At 47.1% G+C, this 22593-nt stretch overlaps 1 protein-coding gene across 1 annotated transcript in view; it reads right to left on the bottom strand.

Annotated features, from left to right (window-relative positions):
• The window catches only part of ano10b (anoctamin 10b), a 70930-nt gene that overhangs the window by 3145 nt on the left and 45192 nt on the right, over positions 1-22593 (bottom strand). Inside the window, exons 8-13 of the mRNA XM_078400482.1 lie at positions 21507-22073; positions 20732-20787; positions 17318-17392; positions 11116-11289; positions 2256-2447; positions 482-619 (exon numbers count right to left, since the gene is read on the bottom strand). Coding sequence (XP_078256608.1) covers positions 482-619; positions 2256-2447; positions 11116-11289; positions 17318-17392; positions 20732-20787; positions 21507-22073 — 1202 coding nt within the window. The remainder of the gene's footprint in view (positions 1-481; positions 620-2255; positions 2448-11115; positions 11290-17317; positions 17393-20731; positions 20788-21506; positions 22074-22593) is intronic.

Raw genomic sequence — 22593 nt, 5'->3', positions numbered from 1 at the left:
GGTGGTGAATCTGTGGAACTCATTGCCACAGAGAGCTGTGGAGGCCAAATTAGTAGATATTTTAAAGGCAGAGATAGACAGTCTTGATTAGAACGGGTGTCTAGGGTTATGGGGAGAAGGCAGGAAAATGGGAATTGGAGGCAGAATCAGTCACGATTGAACGGAGGAGTGGAATCGATGGGCCGAATGGCCTATTTCTACTCCTATAACTTGTGAACTTGTGACTTTTCCATTCTTAGTTGTATTAGATGTAAACCCAATGCATTTTTCCTTTGGTGTTCGCTGACGTGATGCTGTACATGTATGTTCTGTAGTGTAGAAGACTGTGCCACATAATGTTGTACATGTATGTACTGTAGTGTGAAAGAGTAAGCTACATCATGCTGTACACGTATGTACTGTAGTGTGGTAGAGTAAGCCACGTCATGCTGCACACATATGTACTGTAGTGTAAGTGTGAACCATGTAGACATTCACCTACCTCCACTCCGATTGCCCAGATTAACAAGCTATTCGAGGTTATGTCACTCTCTGCACAATATTCTTTCACTTGAGGGGAAATACTAATTAGCAAACAGTTGGTGATGACTGACAGGTATCCTAAGGTCTCGAAAGCAGTCTGTGGAATAAAAACATGTAATGAGAGACGGACAGGTTCATTAAAAGAATTTCAGGGCAACATTTTGATATGCCAGCAAAATCGAATAACCTGGGTTCAATCCAGGAGACGTTAGTTTATTGTTCAGTGCCTCTAGTCTTCTTGTAGTAGATTAGTTTGGTAATTATAAAAACTACTTTAACCCAATGTAAGTAGTCTTTGACAAAAAGAGCATTGAGCACAGTCTCAATGTAATGAGTTATGTACAGCGGAAGGTTGTTATAGTTGTTTTGAGAGAAATTATTCTTATTTTAGCTATTTTTTCCTGATGCTCCTTGTTAGCAGGTACCTGTAAGTGATAAGCATGTTCAGCAGAAAAGCAAACAGCAAGGCTAATGATATGAAATCTGCTCCACTTCTGTAAGGAGTTGCCAGTTTTTGGTCAGTAAAGGGAGCTCTCGGCTGGATTGAGTTGATATTTCATTTTCAGCGCCTGGGTTTGCTGGCAAAGCCTGCATTTGCTGCTCTACCCTAACAGTTTACCAATCCTCACTAATCAAGAATCTGTCAAACTGTGCTTTAAAAATACCCAATGACTTGGCCTCCCAGCCGACTGTGGCAATTAACTCCACAGATTCACCACCCTCTGGCTAAATAAATTCCTCCTCATCTCCTTTCTAAAGGTACGTCCTTTTATTCTGAGGCTGTGCCCTTTGTTTCTAGACTCTACCACTAGTGGAAACATCCTCTCCACATCCACTCCATCCAGACCTTTCACTATTCGGTCAATTTCAATGAGGTCCCCCCTCATCCTTCTAAACTCCAGTGAGTACTGACCCAGTGTCAGGATAAGGGTGTAAGGGGTTTTGGGGAGAAGGCAGGAGAATGGGGTTGAGAGAGAAAGATAGATCAGCCATGACTGAATGGCAGAGTAAACTTGATGGGCCAAATGCCCTAATTCTGCTCCTATAACTTATGAACTTATGAACTTAAATATAATGCTGTAGGATGGAAGTAAATTAATCCTTGAAAGACTGATAAATTGGTGGTTATATGGGAACTGGTACAGAAGAGAAGTTGAGACCAGCATAGATCGGCAAATATCATATTGAACGGCAAGGTTATTGATGGCCAAGTAGCCCCTACTCCCATGGCCTAAAGGTCTCATCACTCATCCAGTAAAGCCACCAGCTCAGGACAAGGACCCCTAGGACACAAAGTGTTGCAGTAACTCAGCGGGTCAGGCAGCATCTCTAGAGAACATGGATAGGTGACGTTTCACAGAGTGCTGGAGTAACTCAGCGGGTCAGGCAGCATCTCTAGAGAACATGGATAGGTGACGTTTCACAGAGTGCTGGGGTAGCTCAGCGGGTCAGGCAGCATCTCTAGAGAACATGGATAGGTGACATTTCACAGAGCGCTGGAGTAACTCAGCGGGTCAGGCAGCATCTCTGGAGAACATGGATAGGTGACGTTTCCACAGTGCTGGGGTAGCTCAGCGGGTCAGGCAGCATCTCTGGAGAACATGGATAGGTGACGTTTCGGGTCGAGTTCCTTATTCAGACACCTTCAGATCCTTCATTATTGCTCGGTCTAAATCCTGGTATCCCCCCCCCAAAAAACGTAAACAACAAACGTGGTGAATCCAATGTCTCACCTGCCAGACGCCTATGTTTGCTGCCGGTGTGATGAAAGGTTTTTGGAAGAGCTGGCAGAGCTTCAGAGCATCCATGCGGATTTCCGTGATGTTGTTCAAGATGATCAGCACCGCTGACAGTGGGTAAATGCAAGAGAAGAGGCTGACGTACCCGAACTGCACAAAGAGCTCCATGTACTCATCAAACATTCCCTAGACAAACAGAGAAACTATGACGTCAACTGGACTCGGGACAGACCTCTAATTTTTGTAATTAATTCTTTGCAAACTGGGTGCCAAATGTATTGCCCCATCCTTAATTGCCCCAGAGAAGATGGTGGAGAGCGGCCATCTTGATCCACTGCAGCCGTCCTTGTGAAGATATTCCCAGTGTTTTTGGGGAGGGAATACCAGGATTTAGACCGAGCAACAATGAAGGATCTGAAGGTGTCTGAAGAAGGATCTCGAACTGAAACGTCGCCTATCCATGTTCTACAGTGATGCTGCCTGACCTGCTGAGTTACTCCAGCACTTGGTGTCCAACAATGAGGGATTAACAATGTAGACAAAACAGTGGCAGAGCTGCTGCCTCACAGCGCCAGAGACCAGGAGTCGATCCTGACGTCAGGTGCTGTCTCTTTGCAGCTTGCCCATTCTCTCTGTGACCTCGTGGGCTCCAGTTTCCTCACACATCCCAAAGATGTGTGGGTTTGTAGGTTCATCGGCCCCGTTAAAAATGGCCACTGAGGTGCAGTGAGTTAATGCGCAAGTGGGATAACATAAAACGATCGTGAATGGGTGATCAAAGGTCTGAAAGCCCTGTTTCCATGCTGTTCCTCTAAACTAAACTAAAACATTATGCATACTAATCTATTTGAATTACAGCATCAATTGTGTAGTGTTGTGTAATGCACAAACTATTGGCAGTGCAATGAATTCTGAGGGTCAGACCAGATCTGTCTGGAGAAAGAGCTATCATTGTTCTTCCTTCCATCAAATTGGCTGGCGAGGTTGGGCAGGCTAGGACTTTAATCCTTGGAGCGCAGGAGGATGAGGGGTGATCATATAGAGGTGCACAAGATCATGAGAGGAATAGAGAGGGTGAGTGCATAGAGTCTTTTACCCAGAGTAGGGTAATCGAAAGCCAGAGGAGATAGGCTTAAGGTGAGGAGGGACAGATTTAATAGGAACCTGAGGGGCAACCTTTTTTTACACAAAGGGGGGTGGGTGTATGGAACAAGCTTCCGGGGGAGATGGTTGAGGCAGGTACCATCATAACGTTTAAGAAACATTTAGTAAGGTGCATGGATAGGGGAGGTTGGGATGGATATGGGCAAACGCAGGCAGGTGGGACTAGTGTAGATGGGGCATTTGTAGGAAGGAACTGCAGCTATTTGTTTACACCGAAGATAGACACAATCTATCTCAGAGAGATATCACACAGTCTATCACAGAGTAACTCAGTAGGTCAGGCAGCATCTCTGGAGAAAGAGAATAGGTGACGTTTCAGGTCGAAACCCTTATTCAGACTAGGAGTCAGGGAAGAGGGAAACCGGAGGTATGAAAAGGTTCAGAACAAATCAGAGCTGGCAACGATGACCAATATAAGGTGGGACCCACAAAGGTCTACTGTTCCACAGCCAACCATGGACCCGAAACGTCGCCTATTCCTTTTCTCCAGAGATGGTGCATGACACAATGAGTTACTCCAGTACGTTGAGTCAATCTGTAGACCTGGCATGTCCGTCAGTGTGAGCAAGTTGGGCTGAAGGGCTTGTTTCCATGCTGTATGACGCTATGACTCTATGAAATTACTTCCTACGTCAGAGTCGACCGTGAAAAGTGCTGAGTTACATAATTCACACAGAGTGGAGAAGGAGTCACCTCAAGCAGTGCTCCCGGGGGGTGCGGAAACATTCTGCCCAGCGAGGTGGCCACGTCACCCCACCACCTGGCCACAGGCAGCTCTACCCACGACGGACTCTGCACAAACAGAAGCAGCAACAGCCCCTGTCAAATGCAGAGGTTAATCGGAGTGACAGAAACACAGCAGCCACCACCAGGGGGAGCTGCTCCAAAAATAACAGGTCGACAGCGTGTCAAAGAAAACAGAGTGACTCATTTACTCAAGGTAGATCATTTCCCAGCCTGACTGAGCACTGACTAAACCCTGAGAAGATCTCATTGAGTTTGACTGATGGGCTGTCCAGGGACTTGAACTATTTTTTGCCAGTAGCTCAGAGAAAATAAATTATTTTTGTTTGCTCCTATACAATAGTGCTAGTGCCCGAAAGATGGTGCTTTATGCCCGGGCAGGGCGAAGCCCGAGGAAGCTCTGGTGGAGCGCTGCAGCGGTCCTGATGTGCAAACTGATCATCTGACCTGGTTATAGGGGTGAAAGACTCATCGAAACATCCAGTGGCCGGTCCCTTTTAAAGTTTCCCTCAGGATAGCTGGCACTTCGTTCTGCACGTTTTTTCTGGTAATTAAGGGCAGCACAGCGATGCAGCGGTAGAGTTGCTGCCTCACAGTGCCAGTGACCATGGTTCTATCCTGACCTCGGATGCTATTTGTGTGGAGTTTGTACATTCTCCCTGTGACTGCGTGGATTTCGTCCAGGTGCTCCAGTTTCCTCCCACATTACAATGGTACTTTATATGGGCGGCACGGTGGCACAGCGGTTGAGTTGCAGCCTTACAGCGCCAGAGACCTGGGTTCGATCCTGACTACGGGTACTATCTGTATGGAGTTTGTACTTTCTTCCCGTGACTGTGTGGGTTTTCTCCGGGTGCTCCAGTTTCCTCCCACACTCCAAAGACGTACAGGTTTGTAGGTTTATTGGCTTCAGTAAAAATTGTAAATTGTCCCTAGTGTGTTGGATAGTGATAGTGTATGGGATGATTGCTGGTTAGTGTGGGTTTGGTGGGCAAAAGGCCCTGTTTCCACACTGTATCTCTAAACTACACTAAACTAAACTAAACTAAATTAAACTAAACTAAACTAAACTAAACAATCATAAGGGGAATAGATAGGGTGGATGCACAATTTTTTCCCAGAGTTGGGGAATGAAGAACAAGATGACATACAGTACATTTAAGGTGTGATGTGAAAGATTTAATAGGAACCTAAGGGGCAACCTTTTCACTCAGAGGGTGGTGGGTACATGGAAAGAACTGCCAGAGGAGGTAGTTGAGGCAGGTACAACAACAACATTTAAAAATCATTTGGCCAGGTACATGGATAGGAAAAGTTTAGATATGGGCCAAACATGGACCGATGGGTCCAGCGTAGATGGGGAATCTTGATCGGCATGGGCGTTTGGCCAAAGGGCCTGTTTCCCTGCTAAATGACTCTTTGACTCTAAGAATGTTACAATCTTATTGATCTTTAGAGTCATACAGCATGGAAGTAGACCACAGATGGCTGTGGAGGCCAAGTCAATGGATAATTTAAGACAGCCATTGACAGATTCTTGATTAGTAATGGGGCAAGTGTTATATGCCAGTAATGGTGTCAGGAGTTATAGGAGAAGGCAGGAGAATTGGGTTGAGAGGGAAAGATAGATATGCCACAATTGAATGGCGGAGTTGACTTGATGTGCTGAATGGCTTAATTCTGCTTGTAGAACTTATGAATTTATGGACCATTTGGCCCACTGAGCTCGTGCGGACTATTAAGCATGCTTTTACACTAATCCATCATTAATCCCACTTTACTCTCACCACTTTCTCATAAACTCTCTCTTGATTCTCCCACTCACTTGCACACCCGGCAATTTACAGTGGCCCATTAACCCACCAACCACAGAATCTTGAACTGTGGGAGGAAACCGAGACATCCGGGGAAGAATGCACACGGTGACAGAAAGAACAAACCAACTTGACACAGACAAGATTGAGCCCTTGTTGCTGGAGCTTCAAGGTATCAGCTCCACTCTGCCAACACTCGGGTGTACTAGGGATAAAGGGTGAGGTCGAGACACAAGGAACTACAGAAGCTGGAAACAGGAGTAAAACACAAAGTGTTGGAGTAACTCAGCAGGTTAGAGGTGCATTACTCAAGGACATGTTTCAGGACCGTTCTTCAGACTGAAGAAGGGTTCCAACCTGAAATGTCACCTATCCATGTTCTCCAGGGATGCTGCCTAACATGCTGAGTTACTCCAGCCCTTTGTGTCCTTTCCCCATCTGAAACATTACCTATCCATGTCCTCCAGAGATACTGCCTGGCCCACTGAGTTACTCCAACACTTTGTGTTTTACTAAAGGGTGCTTCTTAGTTTAGTTTAGTTTAGAGATACAGTGCGGAAACAGGCCCACCAAGTCCGCCCCGACCAACGATCCCCCTACACTCGCACTATCCTACAAAAATGGGGCAATTTACAATTTTTACCAAAGCCAATTAACTTGCAAACCTGTGCGTCTATGTAGTGTGGGTGGAAACTGGTGCTCCTGGAGAATGTACAAACATTGTACAGACAGCACCCATAGTCAGGATCTACCCCGGGTCTCTGGCGCTGCAAAGCAGGAACTCTACCACTGCACCTTCTGAAGGTATCGACTAGCCTGGATTTACCTGTTGGCCAAAGGGACCTACCACTGATCTCAAGAAAGCTGTGCTGCAAAGACTGAGCGGGCCCCAAAATACCCTTCAGTTCATCCATTTGTAGACCAGTAACATCCAGCAATAGCGCATCAAACCAGGAATTAAAATGTTATCATTTGTTAAAAAAAAATCCCCAGCAAATGAAGTAAATGTCAATGCAAGCAGCGGGATTAACATAACTGAAATGTCATAAATCATCTTCAAACAGATCGGGAAATCTTGAAATAACTAGATTGAGTGAGTTAGATCCCTGAGATTTAAAATTAGATTTTCTGGACAAGGATGGCTTTCTGTGATCATTATGAATAACACATTGTTTAGCAATGTAAGTTGTTTCTGCATGCCATTCTCCAGTTTGCACTCCACCAGACAAGCTATTTCTGTTTCCACTATTATGTTAGATCCACTAGCCCCCACATCTGCTGGACTTTGCCATTCCCTAATCTCCAAACCACTCCATCTCTATGTCCTTAGTCCGGGGCCCTGACTCTGTCTATTAATGTTCTCTCTTCCCAAACTTACATGACAGTCTGTGAAACATGGACCTGACTTTGGCATTCCTTAGACTTTGGGCTTTAGAGATAGAGCAGAAACAGGCCCTTCAGCCCACTGAGACCGTGCTGACCAGTGACCACCCTGTATGCTAGCACAATCCTACGCACTGGGGACAATTTCCAAATTTACTGAAGCTAATGTTGGGGGAGTCCAGAACAAGGGGCCACAGTTTAAGAATAAGGGGTAGGCCATTTAGAACTGAGATGAGGAAAAAAAAATTCAGTCAGAGAGTTGTGAATCTGTGGAATTCTCTGCCTCAGAAGGCAGTGGAGGCCAATTCTCTGAATGCATTCAAGAGAGAGCTGGATAGAGCTCTTAAGGATAGCGAAGTCATGGGGTATGGGGAGAAGGCAGGAACGGGGTACTGATTGAGAATGATCAGCCATGATCACATTGAATGGCGGTGCTGGCTCGAAGGGCCGAATGGCCTCCTCCTGCACCTATTGTCTATTGTCTATTGTCTAATTAACCTACAAACCTGCACGTCTTTGGAGTGTTGGAGGAAGCCACAGCACCCGGAGAAACCCTATGTGGTCACAGTGAAACTCCGTACAGACAGTACAAACTCCGTACAGACAGCATCCGTAGTCAGGATCGAAGCTGGGTCTCTGGCACTGCAAGGCCGCAACTCTACCACTGCGCCACTGTGCTGCCCCAAATCAGTCATAGAATTTGACACCATTGCTCCCTGATTTTCAGAATCACCCCAAAACCACCAGCTTGTTGTAGAAACAAAGAACTGCAGATGCTGGTTAATGCACGAAAGGGCACAAAGTACTGGAGTAACACTCAGTAGGACAGGCAGCATGCATTGCCAGGGTGAGGCCACATGCAAAATGGTGGAACAGCACCTCATGTTCCACTTGGGTATCTTACAACCCAATGGAATGAACATTGAATTCTCCACTGTTAGGTAATCTCTAACTAACCCCTCTCCCCCCTCCAACATCCCCTCTATCTCCCCACCCCTCTCCCTCCCACACTTTCTCCCTCCCCTGTGCCCCATCTAGATCCTGCCCATTACCCCCCCTTCCCGTCCCCATACTACTACTCTCCTCCCTGTGTACCTGCCACGTGTTGTCCTGGATCTCCGCTCCCCCCCCCCCCCAACAATCAGTCTGAAGAAAAGTCTCGACCCGAAACGTCACCCGATCCATGTTTTCCAGAGACGCCGCCTGACCTGCTGTTACTCCAACGTTTGTAACCTCCAGCTTTTTCTTGTTCCTGCCTTTGTATCCTCAGTTATACAGTAGTTTCCCTCTCATCTCAGATCCAAGCACCTGATTTACTGTTCCTAAGATCACCCTGTACAATTTTCCCTGCACTCATCTGCCCCACTTTGCTCAGTGCTGATATACACCAGGCCTCTTCTCTAGTGTTCCCAGAACCCAGTTGTGCAACCCAGCACAGTGGCGCAGTGGTAGAGCTACTGCTTCGCACCCCACGAGACCCGGGTTCGATCCTGACTACATCTGCTTGTCTGTACGGAGTTTGTACATTTCTCCTCGTGACTTGCGTGGGTTTTCTCCGAGATATTCGGTTTCCTCCCACACTCCAAAGACGCACAGGTTTGCAGGTTAATTGGCTTGGTATAAACGTAGAATTGTCCCTAGTGTGTGTAGGATAGTGTTAGTGTGCAGGGATCGCTGGTCGGCGCGGCCTTGGTGGGCCAAAGTGCCTGCTTCTGCGCTGTATCTCTAAAACTATTTTTACTTTTAGTTTTATTTATCTATCTATCTATCTATCCATCCATCCATCCATCCATCCATCCATCCATCCATCCATCCATCCATCCATCCATCCATCCATCCATCCATCCATCCATCCATCCATCCATCCATCCATCCATCCATCCATCCATCCATCCATCCATCCATCCATCCATCTATCTATCTATCTATCTATCTATCTATCCATCCATCCATCCATCCATCCATCCATCCATCCATCCATCCATCCATCCATCCATCCATCCATCCATCCATCTATCTATCCATCCATCCATCCATCCATCCATCCATCCATCCATCCATCCATCTATCCATCTATCTATCTATCTACCTACCTACCTATCTATCTATCTATCTATCTATCTATCTATCTATCTATCTATCTATCTATCTATCTATCTATCTATCTATCTATCTATCTATCTATCTATCTATCTATCTATCTATCTATCTATCTATCTATCTATCTATCTACCTACCTACCTACCTATCTATCTATCTATCTATCTATCTGTTTGTTTATTTATTTATTTCGGTCAATACAATACAACAGATTGACCATACAGTTGTGAAAGTTAAATAGTGCAAAAAACATTGTATCAAAAAACCCCCAATATAATCACACATATTTTCTGACTGAAAAAATTAAAGGTGTAGGCAGAAGCCAAAGCTTATTATGCCTACCCTTAATACTTAACAAAATATACATTTTTTTAAAACACATCATCTCTAAAACTAAAAAAACGAAAACTAAAAAACAGTGCTGTGAAGTTGATAATCTCATTAATGTTATTTCTTCCATCTTAGAAAACATCCTCTTCATTTTAAGAAGTGCCATGGAGTTAGACAGTCAGTTTTTTAAATATATAGTGTTAGATGAAGGCAAAATAGAAACTAAAAATCAAATATAACTAACATGAGACAAGGTAGGAGCCAGTTGTTTTACCTTCTCATGAAACTCTATTGCCCTCGTGTGGAGGAGGTTTATAGTGTCATAGATCATGGAATCGTGCCCTTTGGCCCACTGACTTCCCCTTTGATCATTAAGCACCCACTTAGAGTCATAGAGTATTACAGTGTGAAAACAGCCCCATCAGCCCAACTTGCCCACACTGACCAACATGTCCCATTTACGCTAGTCCCACCTGTCTGTGTTTGGTCCATATACCTCTAAACCTATCTTATTCATGTATCTGTCTAAATGTTTCTTAAACGTTGCATTAGCACCTGCCTTAGTTTAGAGATACAGCGAGGAAACAGGCCCTTTGGCCCACCGAGTCCGTACCGACCAGCGATCCCCGCACATTAACATTATCCATGGGACAATTTACATTTATACCAAACCAATTAACCTACAAACCTCTACATCATTGGAGTGTGGAAGGAAACCGAAGGTCTCGGAGAAAACCCACACGGTCACTGGGAGAACGTACATACTCCCAGACAGACAGCACCCGTAGTCGAGATCGATCCCTGGAAATTGGGGTTAATGAGAATAGTTTTTTTTGCTCTCTAAACTAAACTAATCTGAAGGAAGGAGCTGTAAATTCATGCACTATAGCAGTACTGAAGACAGTTGCTACATGATTTTGCAGATACTAATAGTAGTACAGTAGCGCAGCGATAGAGCTGCTGCCTTACAGCGCCAGAGATCTGGGTTCAATCCTGACTACGGGTGCTGTCTGTACGGAGTTTGTATGTTCTCCCGTGATCGTGTTGGTTTTCTCTGGGTGCTCTGGTTACCTCCCACATGACAGGTTTGTAGGTCAATTGGCCTCGGTAAAGATTGTAAATGGTCCCTGGTGTGTAGGGCAGTGCGTGTGTGCGGGGATCACTGGTCAGCGTGAACTCGGTGGGCGAAGGGGCTGTTTCCACGCCTTATCCATGAAACAAAATAAAATTGCTTTCAAATTATATTCTACAGATTATGCTTTGGAGTAAAGAGAACGAAGCGGTCACTTTGGCGAAGTTCCTCACGTACAAATACTTACAGGAAATGGCGTCTTCTGCCCTTGAGATTTTATTTGATCAATTTCTGGTGCATTTTCCATTGAGCAGCTTTTCAAACTTGTCCTTTTCCTGTGAAGTATCTTGCAGAAATAGGGCACCAATGTCTCTGTGAACTGATTGATGATCTGAGTCAGAATGAGCAGGGATGCAAGTTTCTAGGTTGGAAGAAAGCAGACTCCCGTTAAACAAGGCGGTCAGGAAACGAAACATCTTTACTTAAAGATAGGTTCAGAGGTCAATGAATACAGTCAATGAATATATCCGTCAAGCAGAATATTCTGTCTCGCTTGGGCAGCTTACAGCCCTGCGGTATGAATACTGATTTCTCTCATTTTAAGTAACCTTTGCATTCCTTTTCTCCCTGTCACTTCCCCATCCCAGTCGTTATACTAGTTTCACTGCCGACCTGCTTAGTTTCACTGTTTGTATCCACTCGTTATCAGCTTTTCCATGCCAACCATGGAGCATTGAGGGCTCCACCTTGTCCTGTTGCTGGCTTTGATTTGTTCTTTTCATCCCTTTGATTTGTTCTTTTCATCCCTTCTCTGTGCCTTTTCCATACCTCTAGTTTCTCTCCCCCCTTACTCTCAGTCTGAAGAAGGGTCTCGACCCGAAACATCACCTGTTCCTTTTCTCCAGAGATGCCGCCTGACCCGCTGAGTTACTCCAGCATTTTGTGTCGATAGTCAGAATATTCTGTCTGCCTGCTCTGAACCTATTTCGAAATATGGGCTCAAGCCTGTGGTTAAGGAGGTGTCAAATTGGAGTTTCATTGAAACCTGTAAAGAATTCCTCTGCTAAAATGAGCTGTGGTTGATGACTTGCTGTTGATCAAAACTTAGTTCAAGCAGGATATCCCTAATTGTTTAATTACCAAGATAATTATCCGGAGCTGTGGTACGGTGGCGCAGTGGTAGAGTTGCTTCCTTGCAGCGTCAGGGACCCAAGTTTGATCCAGACTATGGGTGCTGTCTGTACAGACTTTGTACTTTCTCCCTGTGACCTGCGTGGGTTTTCTCCGGGTGCTTCGGTTTCCTCCCATACTCCAAAGATGTATAGCTTTGTAGGTTAATTGTATATCTCTCATCCCCCCCCCATTTTGCCCTCTGAATGTTCTTCTTAAGTATCCTTTAGGAAGCCACTTGATCCCAGCTGCCTGTTCCTGAACCATGCCTCCATTTTTCTGACCAAAGCTTCATTATCTCTTGTTGTCCAGGTTTCCCTGCTACTGCCAACCTTGCCCTTCACTCTGACAGGAACATGCAGACCTCGATCTCTCACTACCTCACATATAAAAGTTTCCCACTTCTCGGTCGCCCCTTTGCCCGCAAACAACCCACTCCAATCAATTCTTGCAAGCTCCTGTCAAACAAGACTGCACAGTGGCGCAATGGGCGGCACAGTGGCGCAGCGGTAGAGTTGCTGCCTTACAACATCAGAGACCTGGTCTCGATCCTAACTGCGAGTGTGGTCTGTACTCAGTTAGTACGTTCTCCCTGTGACCTGCGCGGGTTTTCTCCGGGTGCTCCGGTTTCCTCCCACATTCCAAAGACATGCAGGTTTGTTGGATTAATTGGCATCTGTAGATCGTACCTAATCTGCAAGTAAAATTAGTTTATAGGCGATCGATGGTCGGCGTGGACTTGGTGGGCCGAAGGGCCTGTTTCCATGCTGTATCTTTAAGCTATGCTAAGCTAAACAAGGAAACAAGGAACCATTTCCTAGCCCAGTGGTCAGAATGTGGAATGGTCTCCTGAGGATAAACAGTGTAAATACATTCAGGAGGATGGACAAATACATGGGAGAAGAGGGACTAGTGTGGTGTAAAGACACCAGGACAGCCTGGTTGGACTAAATGGCCTATTTCTGTGTGGTGTGTAGTCCATGTTATTCAATGTAATTGCTCAGATTTTTTTTAAAAACGTATTTATAATTCTGGCCACAAAGACTTTTTTTTGTCCTTGACCTGTTTACTGCTTTGGAGAAGATTTGGCAGAACATCCAGAATTATCGTCCATTCGATAATCAAAATCACAAAATGCGGGAAATACCTGACAGTTCTGGCAATATCAGTGAAGAAACAGGTTCAACAAATATCAGTAAAGAAACAGTTTAGGCATTAATTGGCTTCTGTAAATTGGAGTTTGTACATTCACCCCGTGGCCACGTGAGTTTTCTCCAGGTGCTCCGGTTTCCTCCTACATTCCAAAGACCTACAGGTTAATTGGCTTTGATCAAATTGTAAATTGTTGCTAGTGTGTAGGATAGCGCTCGTGTATGGGGTGATCGCTTGTCGGTGCGGACTTGGTGGGCCGAAGGGCCTGTTTCCACACTGTATCCCTAAACTAAACTAAACTAAGACAAATATTTGTGTGGGAAGGAACTGCAGATGCTGCTTTATACTGAAGGGCCTATTTCTAAGCTGTATATCTAAATGCTAACGTCGAAACACTGTCAAAATTTGCCTCACCCCAAGTTAGAACTTGAAGTATAGATCAGTTCTGTCCTTTCCCATAACTATTTTAAAACTAACAGAACTATGGTCTTTATTCCCTAGTGCCCCCATACTGACACCTCAGTCACTTGCCTGTCCTATTTATGAAGAGTGGGTGAAGCTTTGCTTCCTCCTGAGTAGAGCCATCTCTAAGTTCCCTGAGGAAACCCTCCTGAACATACTTAACAAATTCCACCTAATCTACGCCTTTAGCACTCTGGCAGTCCTAGTCTATATCAGGAAAGTTAAAAATCACCCACTATGACAACCCTATTGTTCTTGCAACTCTCCACAATTTCCCTGCATGTTTATACCTGGCAGGAGTTTGCAAAGACTGGCCCTACCCCCCCCCCCACCCCCCCCCCCCCCCCCCAACCACTCTGCAATCACCAATTTGCACATCCTCACAGAATGACTCCAGTTTAACAATAGAAATTGCAGAGGTGGAGAGGCTATTCAGAAAACAGAAAAGCCAGAAATCTCCAGGACTGGACAATGTTTCCCCCTCCACCCTCAAGCTCTGTGCCGAACAACTGGCACCGATCTACACAGACATTTTCAACCAGACCCTGCAAACCTGCACTGTCCCTGCCTGCTTCAAGGTCTCCACTATTGTCCCAGTACCCAAAAAGACAAGGATCACTGGTCTTAATGACCACAGGCCTGTCGCACTTACCTCTGTAGTCATGAAGACCTTTGAAAGACTTGTGCTGGCCCAGCTGAAAAACATCACAGACTCCCTGCTGGACCCCCTGCAGTTTGCGTATAGGTCAGTGGACGACGCAGTCAACCTAGGCCTGCACTTCATCCTCCAGCACCTAGACTGCAAGGGGACCTATGCCAGGATTCTGTTTGTGGACTTTAGCTCTGCTTTTAACACCATTGTGCCAGAGCTACTACACTACAAACTCTCCCAGCTGACTGTGCCTGAACCCCTCTGTCAGTGGATCATCAACTTCCTGACGGACAGGAAGCAGCATGTGAGGCTGGGAAAGCACATCTCGGACCCGCAGACCCTCAGCATAGGAGCACCACAAGGCTGCGTACTCTCCCCTCTCCTTTATTCTCTCCACACCAACGACTGCACTTCCACAGACTCCTCTGTCAAGCTCCTCAAGTTTGCGGATGACACTACCCTGATTGGACTGATCCAGGATGGGGAGGAATCTGCCTACAGAGGGGAAGTGACACAGCTGGCGTCCTGGTGCCATCGCAACAACCTGGAGCTCAATGCACTCAAGACAGTGGAACTAATTGTAGACTTTCGATGAGATCCCCCTCCCCTCCCCCCACTCACCATCAACAACACCATAGTCACATCTGTGGAGTCATTTAAGTTCCTTGGAACCATCATCTCCAGGGACCTTAAATGGGGGGCCACCATCGACTCCACAGTCAAAAAGCCCCAACAGAAGATGTACTTCCTGCAGCAACTGAGGAAACACAATCTGCCTCAGGCAATGATGGTCCAATTCTATACTGCTATCATTGAGTCCGTCCTCACCTTCTCCATCATGGTCTGGTTTGGCTCAGCCACCAAGCATGACATCCAGAGGCTGCAACGGATCGTTCGCACAACTGAGAAGGTTGTTGGCTGCAACCTTCCCCCATTGATGAACTGTACACTGCAAGGGCCAGGAAGCGAGCGGCCAAGATCATCTCTGACCCCTCTCACTCTGGCCACAAACTCTTCGAAGCACTTCCCTCTGGAAGGCGACTCCGGACTGTCAAAGCAGCCACAGCCAGACATAAAAACAGCTTTTTTCCACGAGTGATGTCCTACTCAATAACCAAAGTCTGTAGTCTCTTTTTTTGCTCTGGTTTGTTTTCACCCACATGTTTAGACCGTAATGTTGTATCCTTATTGTTTTGATGTAGTTATGCTTTATTCTTAATTGTTAACTGTATGTTTGTGTTGTCATTTGTGAGCGGAGCACCAAGGCACATTCCTTGTATATGCATACTTGGCCAATAAACTTATTCATTCATTCATTCATTCAATTCCTGCTGACTATTTGGAGGCTTATAGTGCAATTCGAATATCACTGTACCTTAATTGGTACACGTGACAATAAAAGACCTTTGAAACCTTTGAATACTGACGAGGAGATCATCCTCTACTTATTTTTCAGCTCCACCCATAAAGCCTCATTGGAAAACCCTTCAGTAACTTCATCTCAGAACACTGTGATGTTCTCCTTAATAATGCAACCCCCCTCCTCTCTTTCCTCCACCTCCTTGCTGTCAGCAGCACCTGTACCACCATGGAGCGGTGGAGTGGAAAGGAACCAGTTATCTCACTCAATCTATGTTTCACACTGCCTCGGCAAGGCCACCAGCATAATCGGGGATGTGTCTCACCCCAGTCACGCTTTCATTTCCTCCCGCCTAGACTACTGCAACTCCCTATACACTGGGATCAGCCAATCTTCCCTGTCCCGCCTGCAACTGGTCCAAAACGCTGCAGTGAGACTCCTGACGGGTACCCGTAAAAGGGACCACATCACGCCGATTCTGGCCTCTCTCCACTGGCTCCCTGTACGGTACAGAATCAACTTCAAGCTCCTCCTATTCACATACAAAGCCCTAAATGGATATTTCCCCCCCTACATCAAAAATCTTCTAACCCACCTCTCTAACTCCAGGTCCCTCAGGTCGGCCGACTTGGGGCTACTCACTATCCAGCGGTCTAGGCTTAAGCTCAGGGGTGACCGCGCTTTTGCGGTTGCAGCTCCTAGACTGTGGAACAGCATCCCTCTCCCCATCCGAACTGCCCCCTCCATCGACTCCTTTAAGTCCAGGCTCAAAACCTATTTCTACTCCCTAGCGTTTGAGGCTCATTGAGGAGGCGCTGTGAACTGTTTTGTATGTGCTGTTATGTTTGCGTGCTACTGTATGTTTCATTTTTTCCTTAGTACCTAATCAGATGTACAGCACTTTGGTCAACGTGGGTTGTTTTTAAATGTGCTATACAAATAAAATTGACTTGACTATCAGGCAAGACCTATAGAACTGTGAAAACATGTATTTCTAGATTCAGGGACAGTTTTTTCCCCAGCTGTTATCAGGCAACTGAACTACCCTGTCAACAAATAGTGTGTGTTCCGGACCTACCATCTACCTCGTTGGAGTCCACCGGACTTTAATCAGACTTTTACTGTAATCAGACTTACTGGACCTTATCTTGCACTAGACGTTATTCCATTTATCCTGTATCTGTACAATGTGGATGGCTCAATTGCAAACATGTACAGTCTTTCCACTGACAGGATAGCACACCACAAAAAAAGCTTTTCAGTACATGTGACAAAAAACTAAACGAAGCTAAACTCGGTGCTGATGAAGTCTGATGAAGGGTCTCGACCCAAAACGTCACCTATTTGTTTTCTCCAGAGATGCTGCCAGACCCACTGAGTTACTCCAGCATTTTATGTCTATCTAAATAAACTAAGCTAAAGTTTGAGTTGTTGGTGGGGCTTCATTATTCAAGCATTTCATTCTTGATCTGATAACAACAAAAAAGGTCCTTTGGCACATTGTTCTCTGATAATGTTGTTGAGAAGCTGTTGAATAAATACTGCTGGCCAAATTGAATAACACTCATTCTTTTCAGCCTGCCATCCTTAATACATTCTAACCACAGTGCAATAATGATGCTTTGTAACTGGAGACCATTTGCAAACACTCACCATTCTGAGGAGCTCAAGGTCCTGGAGGTAGAAGGAAATGTAGAACAAGGCGGCAAAGCAATTGAAGAAGCGAAACTGAAAATGAAGAGCAATATTAATAATTGTACTTGGACTTTAAATATTTTAATAGCAGCACTGTAAGTCATTCTTAAGGATTTCTGAAACATTTTATCTTTTCGTTTTTTTCCAATGGAAGTAACCTTATTTTGTTCGATTATCCCTTTTTCGTGTGAAGGGACCAAATGTAACAGCCAAAGTGTCAGGAAGAGGATGGATGCAGGGCCGTCTTAACGCATGGGCCTGATGGGCACTTGCCCGGGGGCCCACGAGCATAGGGGCCCCATGCTGATCTGTGTATGTTAAGTGACTTGCAATAAATAAATACTACTTCGCAACATTTTCGGTCCCTAAGTGCTTCTCACAGCGATCTGTAAGTGCTTTTCGCAACAATGTAGCACCCTAAGTCCATCGCTAAGTGCTTTTCGGTAAGTGCTTTTCGCCAGCACGACAGGGGGGGGGCGCTGGTAAGGAAAGGGGGGTGGGGGAGAGTAACGGTAGGGGCCCCAGTACACTGCTTTGCCCGGGGGCCCATAATGCTGTAAAAACGGCCCTGGATGGATGCTGTGGTGAATCACAAGCTATTTTATATCGACTCAAAATAGATGTCAGGCTTCAGTTTGCACCCACAGGTATGTAGGGAGTGACGGCAAGACCAGCACCATGACCAGCACCATGACCAGCACCTGGCTGCTGAACAACACCAGCACCCTGGACAGTGCTCTGGACTGAGTTGAGGCTGCAGGTCAGAGGAGCAACTACTGCATCCAATTAACGAGGGTTGGATCAACTCACCAGCATCTCATCTGCCCTAACAAAATAGTCAGGAGGGGTAGAGGAGAAAGCGGTGGACTCCCCACTAACCCTGCCTCGCTCCGCAGGCTCAAAGCAACACTGAGCTGCTGGGACAAGCCCAAGACCGCCAGCGCCTCCTCACCTGCCCACAGATGATGAAGGGCTGCACCCCCGCACGGACACAGAACTGACCACCTCTGTAAATAACCTCTTTGCGTGAGTTTACACCTCCACGAGTGTGTTGGTGAACTCAGTGTTGACCCGGCTTCTTCCCCGACGCCACAAAGGATTTGCTTATCAGCTCCTGGATACTGAATAAGGCTTTTTGGGTACCATGAAAATATTGGGCACTCTTCCAGGACAACAGCATGCCGAGGACCCACGCCGTGGACCCGACCGGGAACCCACCCGGAAGGTCTGGTTCGCCCGCCACGGACCAGGAGCTTCCCAGAAGGCCCAGCGTGCCCACCACAGACCGAGGACCTGCACCCCGGACTGTGAAACCACCCAGAAGGTCCGGCTCGCCCGCCCAGGGAGGAAGGAGTCAGAACGCGGGCCGAGAAGCAGACTGGCTGGGGGAGGGAGAGCACGGCCTCGACAGTGGAGTGGACTGCTGGACGTCCTGCAGCAACCTGGTGCTCTGCTGGACCGGGCACCCCTCTAAGAGACCAAGCACATAGATCGGACGCGGCCTACAGTGGGGGGAGCATGGTTGATGGCCGGGCCCCGCAATGCTGCCAGGACAACGAGCCTTCATGATCAGGTCAAGAACCCTGCACTTACTACATGGATAGGCCAAGTTTGGAGGGATATAGACCAAACACAGGCAGGTGAAATGAGTATAGCTGGGACATTGGCCAGTGTGGGCAAGTTGGGCCGAAGGGCCTGTTTCCACACTGTATCACTCTATGACTCTATGACTAGGACTCTACCACTAGGACTTGAAAATAGTGCCAAATCTGGCAAATCTGTATACTGTCTCAGTGTGCTACTGCTGTGCATGTGTACTGTATCTGAGATGCTTATCTAGGATGTATCTAAGTGCTTATGTATAGTGATACTTGTACTGAACTGTACAAAAATAGATTTCACTGGACCTCATTACCTGTGACAAATAAATTGCCATTGAACCATGCACCTCCTACCAGTAGCACCACACACAGAATAAGCATGGACACCATTACCATTCCAGGCCTTCCGACTACACATCTTCCCACCCTGCTTCCTGCAAAGACTCCATCCCTTACTCCCAATTCCTCCGTCCACGCTGCATCTGCGCCCACGATGAGGTGTTCCATACTAGAACATCCGAGATGCCCTCATTCTTTAGAGAACAGGGATTCCCCTCTCCCATCATAGATGAGGTCCTCACTCGTGTGTCCTCGGTACCCCACAGCTCCGCCCTTGCCCCCCCCTAGTCGCAACAGGGACAGAGTCCCCTTAGTCCTTACCTTCCACCCCATCAGCCGTCGCATACAACACACAACCCTCCGAAATTTCCGCCACCTCCAACGGGATCCATTATCCACATTTCCCCATCTCCACCCCTTTCTGCCTTCCGCAGAGTAGGTTCCCTTCACAACTCCTGGGTTAACGCATCCCTTCCCACCCAAACCACCCCCTCCCCAGGTACCTGCCCCTGCAACCGCAGAGGATGCAACACCTGTCGCTATACCTCCTCCCTCGACTCTGTCCAGGGACCCTGACAGTCCTTTCAGGTTAGGCAGAGGTTCACTTACACCTCCTCCAGCCTCATCCACTGTATCCGTTGTTCAAGATGTGGAGTCTGAAACATCGGCGAGACCAAACGCAGACTGGGCGATCATTTCACGGAACACCTTCGCTCAGCCCATGTAAACCAACCTGATCTCCCGGTTGCTGGACACTTTCATTCTCCTTCCCATTCCTACACTGACCTTTCTGTCCTGGGTCTCCTCCATTGTCAGAGTGAGGCTAAATGCAAATTGGAGGAACAGCATCTCATATTTCGCTTGGGCAGCTTACAGCCCAGTGGCATGAATTTTGATTTCTCTCACTCCAGGTAGCCCCAGCATTCCCTCTCTCTCTATCCCTCCCCCACCCAAGTCGCAATAGCTTCTCATCTTCACCCTACAAACAGCTTACAAAGGCCTGTTTCCCTTATCATCGTTACTTTTTTGCATATCTTTCATTCATTGTTATTTATCTCTCCACATCACCGTCCATATCTCTCATTTCCCTCATCCCTAACCAGCCTGAAGAAAGGTCTCGTCCCAAAACGCAATGCATTCCTTCTCTCCAGAGATGCTGCCTGTCCCGCTGAGTTACTCCAGCTTTTTGTGTCTATTTTCCATTCACCGCACCTTTTGTGCCACAATATTGCACCATGAAGCTGCAGCTGTGAATTTCTCTTGGGCATAGACTGTTGAATATGATCCAGTCAAGGCAGGAACTGGCTCAGCGGGGAAGTTTAAGAAGACACCATTGCCTGTTGCCGCGACAAAGCTTTAGTGGATTCATAGCTGCGACTTTTCAATGAAAGTGACAGATTTGGAAATGGAGTGAGATCTTGCATATACTTACCACCAACACTTTTAATGTCAAGTGGTTTTGGAAGGAGGATTCTAATCGATGATTTTCTGGAAGAAAAAAAAACGATGCAATGCAATTTTTTTAAAGATGCATTGCATTTTTAAAAAAGAAAACTTATTGTTAAATCCTCCACTCTTGTTAGCCTTATTCTATCTTCTACACGGCTTCTCCGTCACACCAGCCAGCACCAATACACAACCCCACATCCCTCCTCGCCCTCACCCATCAGCGCGCTCACAGCGCCAGAGACCCGGGGTTCAATCCCAACCTCAGGTGCTGTCTGTGTGGAGTTTGCACATTCTCCCTGTGTCTGTGTGGGTTTCCTCCAGGTGCTCTGGTTTTCTCCCACATCTCAAAGACGTTCGGGTTTTCTGTAAATTGTCGCTAGTGTGCCGGGGATGGGATAAAAGAACTAGCATGAACAGGTGATCTTTGGTCAGTGGGGAGTTGGTGGAACGAAGGGCCTGCTTCTCTGCTGTATCCCTAACCAGGCCACGGTGCTCCTGGCGTGCAGGGAGTGGATGTGAAAGTGGGATAACATGGATGATCGATGGTCAGTGTGGACTGGGTGGGCCAAAGGACCTGGTTCCAAGCTGTTTCCCACCACCATCAACAGACGTCCCCACATCCCTCCCGGCCTCACTCATCAGTACGTCACCGTTTCGATGTTGCGACAGTTTATTTTGGCCCAGAACGTCACCTGTCCATTTTCTCCAGAGATGTTTCTTTTAATCAATTCTCAACTCAGTTCTCAGCACACCCTTACCCCATTCCGTCAGCACTTCGGCGATCATCTTGTGCAGGATGTTCATGCCAGTGATGCAGAGAGCGTGAAGAGTGCTCGGGAGATATACCACACAGGTCCAGCAGCTTTCATGTTCACTGTAAAGGTCTTTGACCCACTCCTCCAATCTGAAGAAAAGCATCGTCCCGTAGAGGGCCAAGGCTAGAAACAGACATTGGATTGGAACGGAGAGCAGCCAGATCTTCACTTTGCGTTTCCACGCGGGGTAATACGGCTGGTGGCGAAGGGTGATGGGGTTTGTGCCCATCGAGCCCTTGTAACCCAAGCGGGGCTCCTCAAATTGACTGTTCATCTGCAGCGTGCCCCAGGTGTAGGACAGGCCACAGCTGTGGCGCTTCCACAACTCCATGATCACGGTCGACCAGATCACGTTGAAAACCGAGAACAGGATGCACTTGTCTATAGTGTCCATTGATAGAGCAACCACTGTAGTACCAAAGATCGCCATTGGTGCCAATGAACAGGTGAAGAACTCCAGAAAGCTGAAGTACATGGCTATGGAGCCACCATAATACCTGTAGATGGAATCTGTAAGAAATAATTCACAGGATAAATGAAACAATAAATAAACACAGGACAATAAAACTGCGAAATATTTTTCTTATTGATAGACACAAAATGCTGGAGGAACTCAGCGAATTCAAGTGCACCAGTTGCCAGTAAATCGGTGGTGGACCTGTATTGGGAACGACTTTAGATATGGTTGGTAGCGCTCTGAAAAGAAAGAACCAGGATTTGGAGGCAGTGAGCTGACCATCACAGAGGGGGAGCAGGGGTCAGATGCAGCCAGTCCTGCTCCCTGTACCGGCTGAGAGGCCGCAGCCAGAGGAGCCAGAGCCCGCGGCTGACAGAACCCGCGGCTGCCGGGGCCTGGGTCGGCGGAGCCTGCGGCTGAGGTCAGAGCCCGCGCGCCGCGAGTCGACGGAGCCCGCGGCCGGGGCCTGTGTCGGCAGAGCCTGCTCGCCATGCGTTCACAGAGCCCGCGGCCGGGGCCTGGGTCGGCAGAGCCTGCTCACCTCGCGTTGAAGCAGCCCGCGGCCGGGGCCTG

Source organism: Rhinoraja longicauda, chromosome 6 (genome assembly GCF_053455715.1).
Source record: "Rhinoraja longicauda isolate Sanriku21f chromosome 6, sRhiLon1.1, whole genome shotgun sequence".
NCBI classification, from domain to species: domain Eukaryota; kingdom Metazoa; phylum Chordata; class Chondrichthyes; order Rajiformes; family Arhynchobatidae; genus Rhinoraja; species Rhinoraja longicauda.
Note: the sequence above shows the minus strand (reverse complement) of the source record. Positions and strands in the feature narration are given on the sequence as shown.